Source organism: Pieris rapae, chromosome 14 (assembly GCF_905147795.1).
Source record: "Pieris rapae chromosome 14, ilPieRapa1.1, whole genome shotgun sequence".
Lineage (NCBI taxonomy): Eukaryota > Metazoa > Arthropoda > Insecta > Lepidoptera > Pieridae > Pieris > Pieris rapae.
Genome location: NC_059522.1, coordinates 2,543,756 through 2,558,860, shown reverse-complemented (window position 1 = coordinate 2,558,860; position 15,105 = coordinate 2,543,756). Strand labels below are relative to the sequence as shown.

Here is a 15,105-nt window from a genome sequence, read left to right as displayed (position 1 = left end):
AGTAGTTTTTCTGAGACTGCGCAGTGAGTCAACATGATCTTGAATAAAAAGGAAAGGACTGTACGCTACACTTCGCACGTACACTAGGCCTAATCTGTAGCAATTTTAACATCTTAAAATCTGTATGCTGTATTAAAATATATATTTTGATATTATGTACAGACTCAGAAGAATAAACTGCCGATACTTTTTTTGATACTTGATTTACCTTTGACAGGGCTGTCAAAGGTAAATGAACAAGGTATGAAAATTAAAAAGTAATAAAAAGTCGGTATCATTAGTGTAACTATTTTTTGTTAAAACTGTAAGGGATTTTTTGCATAATTAAGACTAGGTTTTTAGGGCCTGCAAGTTTCATATCCCTAAATGCGCTTGACCTTTCAATGTTTTATGACTTTTTTGATTAATAAATTAAAATTCAAATTAACTTATTAACGCCAAGAAAGAAATACATATTAAATGCTTGAAATTTAATCTAACATTTAGTGCCCGTTCTCAAATCAAGGGAACGGATGAGAAGGCATTAAAATCTATGCCACTATTTATAATCGCCAAGTTTTTTGTTTTACTAAATGTTTATAAGGAGCTGCAACCATTACTATACATATCATCTTCCAGATGACATCTTTAAGTAATTTACAGTAAATCAATAATATATAAAAATTTAAATTTGTCCTTTATCAGCAGTAGGCATGGTGAAATAGCACGCACTTACATCCTCGTGGGGACAACACGCAAATACATACACAAAACACAAATCAAAGCCCATCAAATTGTTAGCGAACGGAATTCAGAAATAGGGCTACGTTTGATTTCTGATTCATAACCGAAATTTATTTAAAAAAAAAAGGATTGGTCAATCGACACTTATAATATTGACTACTACTTCAGTCCCTTGTCAAATATTATAAGTCGGTACATCAACAGGTAGATCTGTAATTATCAGTGCTTTTATCTAATTGTGTAATAAGGAACTAATGTCTTCAATAGGACTATTAGCTAAGCGAAGCATTAACATTGACCACTGCGGTTTCAACACCCGCCGGGTGGGGTTTCTGCCGCAGAGAGCAGTATTGGATAACAGGTGATTGTGTTGTGTTGTGTGTGTATTACGTGATATACAGGTATGTTTGTGCTTTAAGGGTTGTACTTGTTTTAAAATATTCGCACACATAAAAAACGTTACGACTTCAAATTAAATAGGTACATCATTATGATTTTTAGTTTTATTCTGATTCTTATATTAATGAAATACTTCTAAAAAAATTAATGTGTTACGTTTAAATATAAATATATATACGTGCATTTATAAATAATACATATTTTAATTATTCTGTAGCAGCAATAACAAATTATATAGAACCAAAAATGTATTATACTAAAGAAGGTTATAACATTTATAAAAATTTAATATACATTTAACAAAGCATATACTTCGGCTGTGTTGTGTACGCGAGGGTGTGTTTATCATGCACGTTTGCAAGACTTCAAAGATTTCTGAGATTATATTATTTTCTCACAATCTGCAAAAGTTTTCTTATGCGACAACAAAATTTGAATTAAGCAAAGCAAAATACTTTACTATTAAATAGTAACTGATTTTATTTCAATGTCTGGAAAATGGAATGAAACTTTCAAAAATGTTGACTTGATTTGTGATAGTTTGGGCGCCATACCTTTGACCGACTTATAGAAGGACCTCGGAATCTAGATCAATGTCTATCGTTAAGTAACGCCGCTAATTTTAAAATATTTAATGTCTGCTCAACTTGCAGCACAAAAAAATTTTTTGTTTTCGTTTTGTATTATCTACGTTTGTTCCAAATTCTGTTACCCCCGATTTGGGCATGGGGTACTCGCCTCAATTATCACAGTAGGTCAACAGTCAACTGACACATGACACAAATTCGTTCATCCTGGCTTGCAAAACAGTTACAAAATCATGCCTTAAAGGTTTCAAGGCAAATACTTAAGTCCAATACCGGTTCGTAAAGTGGTCTATACCAACCGAGGTATTATATACTATATACAACTTCGGATGCAGCTTCCCGTAAAAACAAGCTTTACGAACTTCCAGCAAAAATTCAATTTGAACCCAAACTTTATTTTGATGTCACAAAGTAGCCCACGACTTTAGACAATAAAAACTTAACTGTAAGTTACATAAGTAAAAATATTGATATGAAGCCTGATTAAAACACAGTTTAACAATTCTTAAAAGGTCGGTAACTGGCCATGTGAGTGTCCATTACTTATCAACATCACATGAGCTTCTTGCCCGTTTGCCCTTGTTATATAAAAATACCGGAATTAAACAGGTGATATGTATATATTATTAAGATAAAATTGAATTAATTTCAATGTTACATAGCTTCTGGTAGTAGCCATGTTTACAATATAAAATTAATGTAAGTCTCGACATAAAATATGAGATAATAATTAATGGAAATAGTCATCAGTAACTTTGCTTTGTAAATATTAACAAATATACAGTTACAGAAGTAAAGTGGTAAAAAGAGGCATACAAAACTGGTATTCATGATAGTTTATGCCAAGGTCATTAAGATTATATAATTTCGTAACAATATTGGTTTCACTAACTATTGTTTTCTAAAACATTTATTACACATTAATGAAACACGATAGCAGCTATAACGACAAACCTTGCGTTTCACAGAACATATTAAGCAATTAATTAAGCAGAAGTATATTCGATATTAAAAACGTCTTTTTATATAGATATACCACTATACTGTACATTGTACATTTCAATAGAATCCTTGATATCGAGGAATTATATGTATTAAAAAAATCATATTAAAGTATCTAAGAATTAAAAATATAAATCTATAAGGACATAGAATCATTTCCCAATGAAGAACATTTCCATCCAAATGCAATACAAATTATTTTTAATAATCTGAAGCTTGGAGCAACGTGGAGCTGCTACCTCATAGAAAACAATTAACTATTCAATAAATGGAGATGTTGATATATTCCACTTTACCAAAGACGATGTAGGAATAGTATAGAATAGTTAGGAAATATTTGAACAAGCGGGAAGACTTTGTTTAGCAGTAACAGTTTTCTCTTTGTCTAATAATGTACTTACGAGTATATTTTCTGTTTCATATAATTTGTTTATGAATGCTTTGTATCGATAGGGATATGTGTTAGCTGTGAGATTACTAATAAATGAATAAACAATAATCATTTTTGGGGCCTGTTTCACAATGTCCGGATATGTTCCAAGTAAGCAATTTATTACTTATTGATAGGATAAACACTATTATTGCGTTTCACGACTGTCAGATAGCGCTATTCGTCATGAAAAGTGAAGTTTCTTTTTAGGAACTTTTATCTTCCGAATAATTTATGTGTTGCATAGCTATTGGCTCTTTATCCATACATTGTGAAACAGGCCCTAAATCTTGCAAATTGATCAACTAACAACTACGACTGGTATTTTGAATAAAGAACTCGGACGTCAGTTATATTAAACACGCAATTATTATTAATTATCGAAGTAGATAAATTTTCTCCAGATAGTCCTTGGTCGTGAGAAATCGGTTTCACGTGTTCTGAACAGCAACAATTAAATGATTATTAAATCGCAGTACCAAGCCAATTATTAATAAATATTTTCTTTTAAACATATTATACATATACACTTAATATAAGAGAATTTATATGTAGTCATTTTGTAAAAAGCCATTCTCACAGGAACAATTAAAAAAAATTGTCTATACTTTATTTTGCATTGTCATTGAATTTACAATTTACAACAGAATCGTTAAATCTTTTTTGAATGTTTCAATGGATGTTAGAAAAGAAAATTTGTTCTATATTCAAATGTGAACGGATTTAAATATCCTTACAACATGAAATTTAATTCTATTTTTAAATTTGTTTAAATTAATAAAAGATCATTAAAGTTTTTTTTTTTTATAGAACAGGGGGCAAACGGGCAGGAGGCTCACCTGATGTTAAGTGATACCGCCGCCCATGGACACCCTCAATGCCAGAGGGCTCGCGAGTGCGTTGCCGGCCTTTTAAGAATTGGTACGCTCTTTTCTTGAAGGACCCTAAGTCGAATTGGTTCGGAAATACTTCAGTTGGCAGCTGGTTCCACAGAGTGGTGGTGCGCGGCCACCGTAATTCTATATTTGAATGTTTTTATAAAAAGATTTCTATTTTTTAAAAGTAGTCTGGAACAAAAAGTATGAACTTTTAAAGCTTTAAATTTTTATACTAAAATCAACTTTGTCAAAAGTGTAAACAACATTTTTATGAGGTCAACGCACTCACGATTTTCAGTGTCTTATTTCTGATTGTAAGTCGAAAGCGAAACCGTAACTTAAAAGTGTAAATGTAAGTAGGTTAGTAATTATAATGGTTACTTAACATGTATCAGATCTTGCCAAAATACGTAAGCACCAATTTAGTTACGTATATTGAATTATGGTCATCTTACAAAAATTAACCTATCTAGTTCAATTTAATGAGTTACAATAAACGCAAAAAATATCGTTTAAAAATTATCTAGGATGAAGTTTGTTGTTAATACTTAATACTACAGTCTACTATATAGACTAGATAGAGGCTTCACATACGACAGTAAATTTCGGTGGAGGTTGTTGGAGGCATGTTTAAATGAATGGAACTCTTTGTTTGGTCAGGTGTCAACTGACTTTAATCTTTTTAAACAGAGGGTTATAACATACAATAGAAATTTGTAGTAAAATAAAATAAAAAATAAAAATAATTTATTTCAGACCCATTAATAAGTCCATATTTTGCTACTATAGTAAAAGTTATATTTAGTTTATATTTAGTGTTAGTAAAATTATTAAAAATATTTAAATATTTAATTCATTAGTCTACGTTGATTTCAGACACCCGGTACATGGGCATGTAATATATGAACCCAGTATCTCAAAACAGCACATTCGGGCTTATTTGCTATAACCTACTAGTATTAGTAGTATATACTAATATACCTACTAATATTAGTAGTACTTATGGGTTCTAAAAACTTAGTGACACATCTGTTTCCTATAAAGGATATAACCGTTGTCGACCTACTGTAACTGTACTACGAAAACGTAAATATTGTGTTACGATTCCTGTGTTCCGAGAGAGTTCATTTATTAGGTACTAGCGAAGCTGATGTTTTAAAAAATTTTGTATTCAAGTGTAAGATCATTGTTAACATTAAACGCTTGCAATAATTAACTAAAATATATTTAGGTAACTCGAGCTTTAAACTAAAAACTATTTCAATAGGTACATTAGAAATCATTTATAAATTATTGATTAAGAAATTTTTACGTTTTTCTAATTAAATAATGATTAAGGCTGCTGAATCTAAGTTTAAGCTAAAAATTCTCAACTATTACACTATATTATTTTCCTACACATATTTGTGCTACTTAACTAACTATGCAAAATCTATTAAGTATAATTATTATTTAACCCCACGGCTTTTGGCAATGCCCTTGACATTTTATCGTCCTAATAAAATTAGTACAACATTTTTACTAATGGTAATACTGTAAGATGCAGAGTAATGACGCAAGCTATGACTCTCGTATGTGAAACTCCAAAAGGTTTTTGACATACAAAAGTCATAATTTTGCTTAATTAAACAAAATCTAACATACAATCCACGTCAAACATAATATATGTCTTATATATTGAAAAGAGTTCACCACCGCAAATGTTGTGTAAGTGTAATGAAACACCAAGTCTCAAGGACATTGCCATATCAATGTACGTGGATTTTATTTTTTAATCACAGAACATAAAAATAAATTAATAAATAAGTGACGCTACAACCTCTTTAGGTCTTGGCCTCCGATTTTTTAATCTGTTTCCTGATCATTTTTAAATGTACACACGTCGTCGACTTTTTGGGTCTAAGATATGTCGATTTCCTCACGATGTTTTCTTTCACCGTTCGAGCAAATGTTAAATGAACACATAGAAAGAAAGTCCATTGGTGTACAACCGGGGATCGAACCTACGATCCCCGGCTTTTACAAATCAAAGAATGCCATATAGTATTTAGCAAGTAACTTATATTAATTAGTGTATTTATATGAGTTTGTTCTAAATGCAATCAATTTTATAAAAAGAACTAACTGGGCACAATTTCTAATTCTTGGGATAATTCATTGCTATTTTGTTAGGAATCCCTATTTTAAATATGTCAGCCAATGAAGAAGCTTACTAATGGTAAAAAAATATTTGAAATCGGTCAAGTTTTTGTGTGAAAACATTGCCAATACCTATGCATACAAAAATACACATGTTTCCTCTTTAAAATATTTGTGTACGAGTATAGATTAAAGGTATATTACAGATCGCTGTCATTCATTTATTTCAGATTAAAAAAGGCTTCTTAGTCCAGTTAGTCTCCTTTCTCTTCGTTTAAAATTATACCTAACAACAAAGTAAACTGGTGTACCAATTTGGTGAGCATAGCAGTGTAAAATTAACCTTGGCATCATGACACTTTCGATAGAGCAAAAACGAAACTTTTATTTCACCTGCGCGGCTTCTGTGTTGTACAACCACATCTTGACTATGTAATACGCTTGCGACATAATGTTGTTGACATTATTGTCATTCATAAACCATAACAGATGCGTATAAATATTGAAAGATAGGCTTTTGATTAGGTTGATCCCTCCTGCCTCGTTTCAACAGCGTACGAGCTGTATCAATTCAAAATTTCATCAACATAACCTTGATGGCTTCCATAGTCCGTTTCACAAGGCACTGTCTTTTGAGAACTAGCGAACTGTCGAATCGACTTCCGATGGGAGGACCCTAAGAGGTATGACCTCCAACTATACCTAGAGTGTAACTCATGTACACTGAACCCACTAAAAATGGGGGGACTATATCAAGTGACAAGCTGGTTATAGTAAACAATGTACGAAATATTAAATACTCCAGACTAAGTACAATAGAAAACGATTATTTTTTTATCGAGAAATTATCGCAAGTGTAATCGTAAAGTAGATATTTTTAGCTTCATGTTTTGCCTTCATAATTCACGTATTTTAATTAATAAAAAATTAAAAGTAATAATAAAATTAGAATAGAAGAAATACTATTCATCATTGTAATCCACCGTAATACAAACCATTCAAGCTGAGTGACACGACCGTATATATTAATAAAATAAAAAATAAAAATAAAACGGCCTTTTATTTCTTACAGCAGAACAAGTAGTTGGATTAATTAAGTTTTCTTACAAACTAGTGTTAGTTTTGTTAGTAATTAAACTTGTATCCTAAATTTAGTTCTGTTAGTTTTCCTACTGTTAAACTATTATTCTTCTGTTAAAACTCCTCTATAGGTGAAGGCCTCCTCCGAAGGAGGATCCATTCGGGACCGACCACGACCATATAATTGAATTAATTGTTTTATATAAAAACCATAATAGCTCTTCGGTCCTCTTTGTGTTGTGAAATGTGTGCTGCGATAAGTCTGTCTGCTAAAGTTTGTGTCATTTTCACACGTGTATATCCCTTTAATAACATATTTTCATAAGTATTTGACTGTACACAACATGTCCGATGAATCAGAGAAAAATTTTTTTTTTGTAAATATATCTGACATTTGGTTAACTAGATCGCAACACAATTACATAGGTAGTACAATAAGTTACTATTATGTTAATGAAATATATTTAGTTTTAGGTTTTGTAGGTGAAACATAATTGATAAATCAAATTTGTTAGTCAATAGCCAAAGGTTATAAACATTTTACTGTTAATTACATGACTTGTACATTACGAAAGCAGAGGCTGTTCTGATATGGTAACAATTGTTTGGTTATAATGACTGCAAAATATACATGTGAACTTTGACAGTAAAACGACAGACAGAATGTTGAAATCCATATTTCTTGTGTTTAATATATTATGTACTTTAAAGTGAAAAATTCTTTAGCATCGTTGTGATTTGAAAGTCGACGAAACGAAAAGAGACAGACACCTACATTCATATGATTTAACGTGGAAAAATAAGATAGGATAAAGTGTACAAACTTTAAATTAGTGTTAATAAATTATTAAAATCAACAATTGATAAATAAATAAATAAAGAATCGAATCTATATAGGGATTTTAATTTTATATTTTTTACACTTAGGGTGACATTATCAAAGTTTTCAAACGGATATTTTGATCGATATTTATAAGGGATATAGGCGATTCTGGCGTTGAAATAATATCTCTAAAGGTAGTAGTTTAGGAGCTTTTCTACTTCAATCAAAACGTTCCTTTTTATGATATAAGTGTAACTTACATAAACGTTAAACGCATACAAATACGAATGTATTACATAATTATTATTTTTCTTCTTAAAATAAACACGAGACACGACATAAAATCGTACATTAACTTACTTCTTTTGATTTCTTTAATTTCAGAATGAAACGCTAAACATGGGCATCTTAACAGCTGCCTCAACAGCTGCGAAGGCCGCCCTAACTATAGGCGGTATCAGCAAATTGACTTTCATTCCCATAATGTTAGCAGCAATGGCCTATTTCAACTACGACCTTTTGGACCCGGAGAATCGACCCTTCAACCAAAAGTACCTCAGAGAGGAGTACGACTTTATCGTGATTGGAGGAGGCTCGGCTGGTGCTGTGGTGGCCAACAGACTGTCTGAAGTTGAAGGTTGGAATGTACTTCTACTGGAGGCAGGAGGTCACGAAACCGAAATAAGCGATGTGCCGTTACTCTCTTTGTATTTACATAAGAGTAAACTGGATTGGAAATATCGGTAAAGACTTTAATCTTTTCTTTTTTAATTAACAGTTACAAAGTAGTTTTATTTAAAGAGCAACAAAAGAACTTACGAAACAATTCAACTTAGCGTCATCCAAGAAAAGAGTACCAATTCTTATCACGCGGCGGTATCACTTTACATCAGGAGAAATTATCCAATCTTTCCTTTTAGTCTACGATAATTGCTTTTTAGTACGTTAAAGAAACGTATAGTGTACTGTGAATGCAATTATCTAATAACTTAAATGGATGATATTATAGTTCACCAACAATCTTGCAGCATTATGGTCAATTATTTTAACATCATTTGACTTATTATGTTTATCTTTGACGAATCTAAAATAACTTACTAAACCAATAAATTACATAAATCATCTTAAATTTTCAGGACACAGCCACAAGATTCCGCCTGCCAAGCTATGATCGACAAACGCTGTTCCTGGACCAAAGGAAAAGTCCTGGGTGGATCCTCTGTACTCAATACAATGCTCTACATTCGTGGAAACAAGAGAGACTTTGATCAATGGGAGTCCTTTGGGAACCCTGGTTGGGGCTACAAAGACGTCTTACCGTACTTCAAGAAATCTGAAGACCAGAGAAACCCGTATTTGGCTAAAGATAAAAAGCATCATGCTGTTGGTGAGTATAAATTAACGTCAAATAATAAACTTACCGCTGTATGATGTTCTCCTAATCGATAATAATTAGTACAAATTTCTTACATGAATTTTGTAACTCAAATAATCTATAAATCTTAAATGTGATTTTACTATTTTCAGGCGGTTACCTTTCTGTGCAAGATGCACCCTACAATACTCCGATCGGGGCATCATTTCTTCAAGCGGGAGAAGAAATGGGGTATGACATAATCGATGTGAATGGCGCCCAACAAACTGGCTATGGTTGGTACCAATTCACAATGCGAAGAGGCTCTAGATGCTCTACCGCCAAGGCCTTTCTCAGGCCTGTTAGATTACGTCAAAACCTACATATTGCTCTATTTTCCCACGTTACCAAAGTTCTCATAGACAAAGACAGAAAACGTGCGTACGGTGTTGAATTTATACGAGACAATAAAAAGCAAGTCGTTTACGCAAAACGAGAGGTCATATTGTCAGCTGGAGCGGTAGCGACACCCCAACTGTTAATGTTATCGGGAGTCGGCCCTGCTGAACATCTTAAGGAAGTTGGTATTGATGCGATCTACGATTCTCCCGGGGTTGGGAGAAACCTTCAAGATCACATTGCTGTTGGTGGGATTGTGTTTCAGGTGGACTACCCAATCAGTTTAGTTATGAATAGACTTGTGAATATAAATTCGGCGTTACGTTACGCCGTTTCCGAAGACGGACCGCTTACTTCTAGCATTGGATTAGAAGTTGTTTCGTTTATCAACACAAAATATGCAAACGCATCAGACGACTGGCCGGATATAGAATTCATGATGACTTCAGCGTCGACACCATCTGACGGCGGATCACAAGTGAAGAAAGCGCATAGTTTAACTGATGAATTTTACGAAGAGGTATTTGGGCACATTACAAACAAGGATGTGTTCGGTATATTTCCTATGATGCTCCGACCAAAGAGTCGTGGATTTATAAAGCTACGCTCCAAAAATCCTCTGGAATACCCACTGATGTACCACAACTATTTGACGCATCCAGATGATGTCGGAGTTCTAAGGGAGGGGGTTAAGGCTGCTCTCGCTGTGGCTGAAACTAAGGCTATGAAGCGTTTGGGTGCTCGGTTTAACAATAAACCTGCCCCTAACTGTAAACACCTACCGCTGTACACGGACGAATACTGGGATTGTTACATACGACAATATACAATGACAATTTACCACTTATCGTGTTCTGCAAAAATGGGTCCAGAATCAGATCCAATGGCCGTAGTAGACCCTAAACTAAGAGTATACGGTGTCGAGGGCCTACGTGTCATAGATGCCAGCATAATGCCAGCCGTAACAAATGGCAACATAAATGCCCCTGTTATTATGATTGCTGAGAAAGGCAGCGATTTAATCAAAGAAACCTGGCTGGGCAAAGCTAAAAGAAAAAAACGAAGGGCACAGTGTTCTAGTTTGGAGCAACTTTTTGATAATAGGACAATGTGTGCAATAGAAAGATGACACAAATTGTAAACTAGTTTTGCATAGGAAATATAATGGGGTCACTGTATATTACGTGATACTACTTAATTATAATACAAGGCTATGTTATTAACATGTAATAGGTATCTAGTCCCGTGCGATGCTCACAAAGTTAAAATTTATGTAAATATAAATCTCATGTGAAAGTAACATTATTGCTCAAGGTAGGTTAAAAGGCTGTATAGGTACCGTTAACAAATGTATAAATATCCCGGTATTATGTATATTGGTTTAGTGTTAGTTATAAATATTTAATGTTGATGTTGAATAATTAAAGATTTTAACAAATCAAGTGTTTTTATAAAACAACATATCTATATTCAAAATAAAGAATTTGCATTTTTTTAATCTCTGTATTTTTTAATCAAAAACAACTTTACTAGTTGTGTAAAATTTTCTGTTAGAATGCTACATTATCCGTAATAAAGTAATCTTAATTCATATCTAAAAAATTAAAGAAATGTCTACTATATAATATTGTGGACATAATCAAGTCTTGATGATTTTGACATAATCAAGAATAGTTATAGAAAGTATAGTGCCATCATAAATTATATAACCTTATTATTCCTGCTTAATAGTATTGCGTATAAGTTAAAAGCTACAAGTAGTTAAACGAACAACTAACTACAAGTAATTTATTTGCTTAAGCGCCACCTAGTAGAAGTACACGACACCTTGTCTAAAACTGTCAATAAAACATTTAGTTAACCATTTTAATACTACATTTAAGCTGCAGATGGCGCTTTGATCAAAAATCAAAACCCACCTAATACATTACAAATCAAATTTTAAATAATTTTAAACATACGATTTATTGTTTGAATTTCCGAAGCTATGCATTGGGCTGGGCTAAAATATATCAACCTATTTCATAGATCTCTAGAGACAAGACAAGTGCTCTTTATATCTAATATACAAAATTCTCGTGTCGCGGACCGCGGTGTATGCAGTTAAACTCCTCCGAAACGGCTTGACCGATTCTCATGAAATTTTGTATGCATATTGGGTATGTCAGAGAATCGGACATCATCTATTTTTCATCCCCCTAAATTTAAAGGTCTAAATTTTTAATTTTAAGATATTTTTTTATGATAAAGCATAAATAAATACATACAACCTCAAAATTTTCCACTCTCTACGATCATCCCCTATTTTTTAATATTAATCATATATACATGGCAAAACGACGTTTGCCAGGTCAGCTAGTAATTTATAATCTAATCAAATCAGCAATCCATTTTAAAATTGCTAAAAACAAAATAAAAAAAGCTTGTTGTCTGATTGCTTATAGCTTCGATTAAAGATATACACGACTTTAAAATATATCAAAAAGTATACAATCATAATTATTAATCCGTATTAAAAAGTATCTTACTTCAAATTTGTGATTACATTATGCAACAAGGGGCAAACGAGCAGCATTCTCACCATGCTCATGGACACTGACAATTTTTAGAAGGCTCGCCAGTGCGGTGTCTTTGAAGAATTTGTACACTCTTTAACTTTTTCACCAACAACACTAAGTCTATGGATTTTGCGGATCTAGGCGATTGTCCAACTACACAAACATTCGGGTTTTTAATTTGGCCAACAATTTTTCTCTACTTACAGACTTACATAAATCTAGGCATAACCCACATATAACCAGTTACAACATTTAATGTTATTACATAAAATTCGCAAGTCACACCATATTGTCCAACAAATACTATGACCCAATGGTCATCCTAGGAAGTGTTATATGTCACGTGTTTGACGACGAGTCTCAATTACCTTTTGACATCTTTATCCGTCATATTATGTCATTAAAACTTGTTACTAATTGATCAAGTGTACTTATAAATGTACAGTAAATTTATAATAATTATTACTTTGAATTTATAATATATAATAAGTGTAGGACACTCACTACTACCGTTTGAGGGCCTCAATTATTTAAAAGAATCCTTTTTTCTTAAATTTCGAGTTTAACTATAAATCTATTTATGATAAAAATTAAATAGTTAATATCCAGTTCTCTAGTTAACTTACTGTTTAAAGCGATCTGTAAAGCACTCAAAATGTCGAGTTTGGGAATTACTAACGTACACTCTCAATACAAGAGGAATTTGCGAGTGCGATGCCGGCTTTTTAGAATTGATAAGCTCATTTATTGAAGGACCCTAAGTCTAATTAGTTCGGAAATACTTCAGTGGGTAGCTGTCATGTTATGTCTTTACGGGAGCTATCAGAACCAGAGATTTCGGTGCTTACCACCCATGGACTCCTACAACACCTTACTTACAAGTACTTTGCCTTTAAGGTTTACTCGAAGCCCCGAATTATAACGGCTTAAATATACCTTTTTTTTTTTCTCTTTATTTTACAAAATAATATAGTATATCACAATATGTTACATTAGAAAACCGCTGTAGTTTGTAACCTGTGTGGCTATCTGTTATATGATTGGGTAGACTATATTTTATTAGCCGCGGTAGCAAATACAGCAACGGTCTCTCGCCAAATACGTTGTTTGCTCTCGATGTACAGAGCCGAACTTGCGTTACCGCTCTGTAGTCTGTACGTCATGCTCCACGCGTTTTTTTATGTCATCTCGAAAAAAGTGCTCGACTAGAAGACATTTTTATACTTTTAATGTTATTGGCAGTACTGAAAAACCTGAAAAAGTTCTATATATTGTTACCAGACGTCACGGCGACATATTTGGATTATTATATAGCGCATTCTGTCGGGTAGGATAAGGAAAAAGTATATTTTCGAAAACCTAATTGTCATTCAAAGCCAAAATTTCTAAACTCACTTTCTCCTTTATCTAAATTACATTAGTTTATACAATTATAATATGAAACAAACCAGAAATAATTAATGACAAAATTAATCAAAATCGTTTCGGTGCACACACGTTCAATCATAATACCCGTTGTGAAAACCTTCATTTTGCCCCGTAAATATTAAAACAACAAAAATCACTAGTAGTGCTACAGGTTTTCATGTATCTGTTTCACGATCATTTTTTTCGAATAGGCAGGTGATGAGCCCCCCTTTTGACGACTTTGTGGGTTTAAGACACGCCGGTTTCTTCACGATGTTTTCTTTCAAGTTTCAAGGGAGTGTTAAATGCGCACATAGGCAGAAATTCCAGTGATGAATAGTCGGGTTACTAGCCTCAGAAATGCGAGTCGCACGCCTTCTGCGTGCTAGCTTCTGCTACAACACAGCTCAAGGAAACATAAGAGAAACTAATATTAACATGATAATTAAAATCTAACTGAACTTCTGCTGGAAGCGATAAAACAATTTTACTTTCACTTGGATCTAAATCTGCGTGGACGCATTCATTACCGCACTATTAATCTCATATCGTTCGATCGTATATTTTTATGTAATTTATGCAATTCAATGGGAAACTGTTGCAAATTGCGATTTACTTCCTTAAACATCATTGGTTGCATATAAAAATCATAACAGAAGAAATGAAACTATTAACAAAATTAATTGCGATTATTTAATTTACTCTTGTCTATGTCTGTAAAATTATGTTAACGATGTGATGAAGAGAGACAGATGATTAGTTATAACGTCAGAATAAGACTGACTTCGCTCTTACTGATGACAAATACAACAATTTAATGTAACAGTACAGAAAGAAGTCAAACCCATTATAACATAATAAAAACGTTTTTGTGTAAACTTTAATAGTATTTTAAATTGTTAATGCACCTTACATGATGTTAAGTTACAGGCCCAGACAGCTAAACTAGAATAATCTTTACTTACTTTGTAGCATTACAAATAAAAACACTATGTTATGCAATTCGCAAATTGTGGTTCAAATTTAGAACATCAGTTTTCACCTGTCAACTTCAATATAATTAGCTTTTTGTTTCATCTAGCAATTTAATACTTAGCTCTGACACTATAGTATCAAAATGTTTTAGAGTATTTACATATGGAGCCAAAGCCATGACGCATACACATCGCACGGCGGAAAGCCTGAGATTAGCACAAAGCGATGGAGCGTGCAATACTTTTTTAAAAGGCCAGCAACGGACTCGCGAGCCCTCTGACGTTGAGAGTGTCCATGGGCGACGGTATAACTTAACATCAGGGGGTCTAGTCAAGACGGCTTAACAGTAGT

General features: G+C 33.0%; 2 protein-coding genes across 2 annotated transcripts in view; one reads left to right on the top strand and one right to left on the bottom strand.

Moving 5' to 3' along the window:
* Positions 1-15,105, bottom strand: part of LOC111000406 (flotillin-2) — a 152,989-nt gene that overhangs the window by 44,694 nt on the left and 93,190 nt on the right. The window lies entirely within an intron of this gene.
* On the top strand, positions 1,033-11,215 carry LOC111002177 (glucose dehydrogenase [FAD, quinone]). Its single transcript, XM_022272343.2, has 4 exons — positions 1,033-1,124; positions 8,446-8,804; positions 9,198-9,448; positions 9,589-11,215. Exons 2-4 carry the CDS (start codon positions 8,461-8,463, stop codon positions 10,941-10,943), a joined length of 1,950 nt encoding a protein of 649 aa, XP_022128035.2. The 5' UTR covers positions 1,033-1,124; positions 8,446-8,460; the 3' UTR covers positions 10,944-11,215.

Excerpts from the sequence above, each read along its gene's own strand:
- LOC111002177 (XM_022272343.2), top strand. The coding sequence starts at position 8,461 with ATGGGCATCTTAACAGCTGCCTCAACAGCTGCGAAGGCCGCCCTAACT. Across the intron at positions 8,805-9,197 it reads AAACTGGATTGGAAATATCG|GACACAGCCACAAGATTCCG; the intron begins GTAAAGACTTTA and ends TTAAATTTTCAG. Across the intron at positions 9,449-9,588 it reads TAAAAAGCATCATGCTGTTG|GCGGTTACCTTTCTGTGCAA; the intron begins GTGAGTATAAAT and ends TACTATTTTCAG.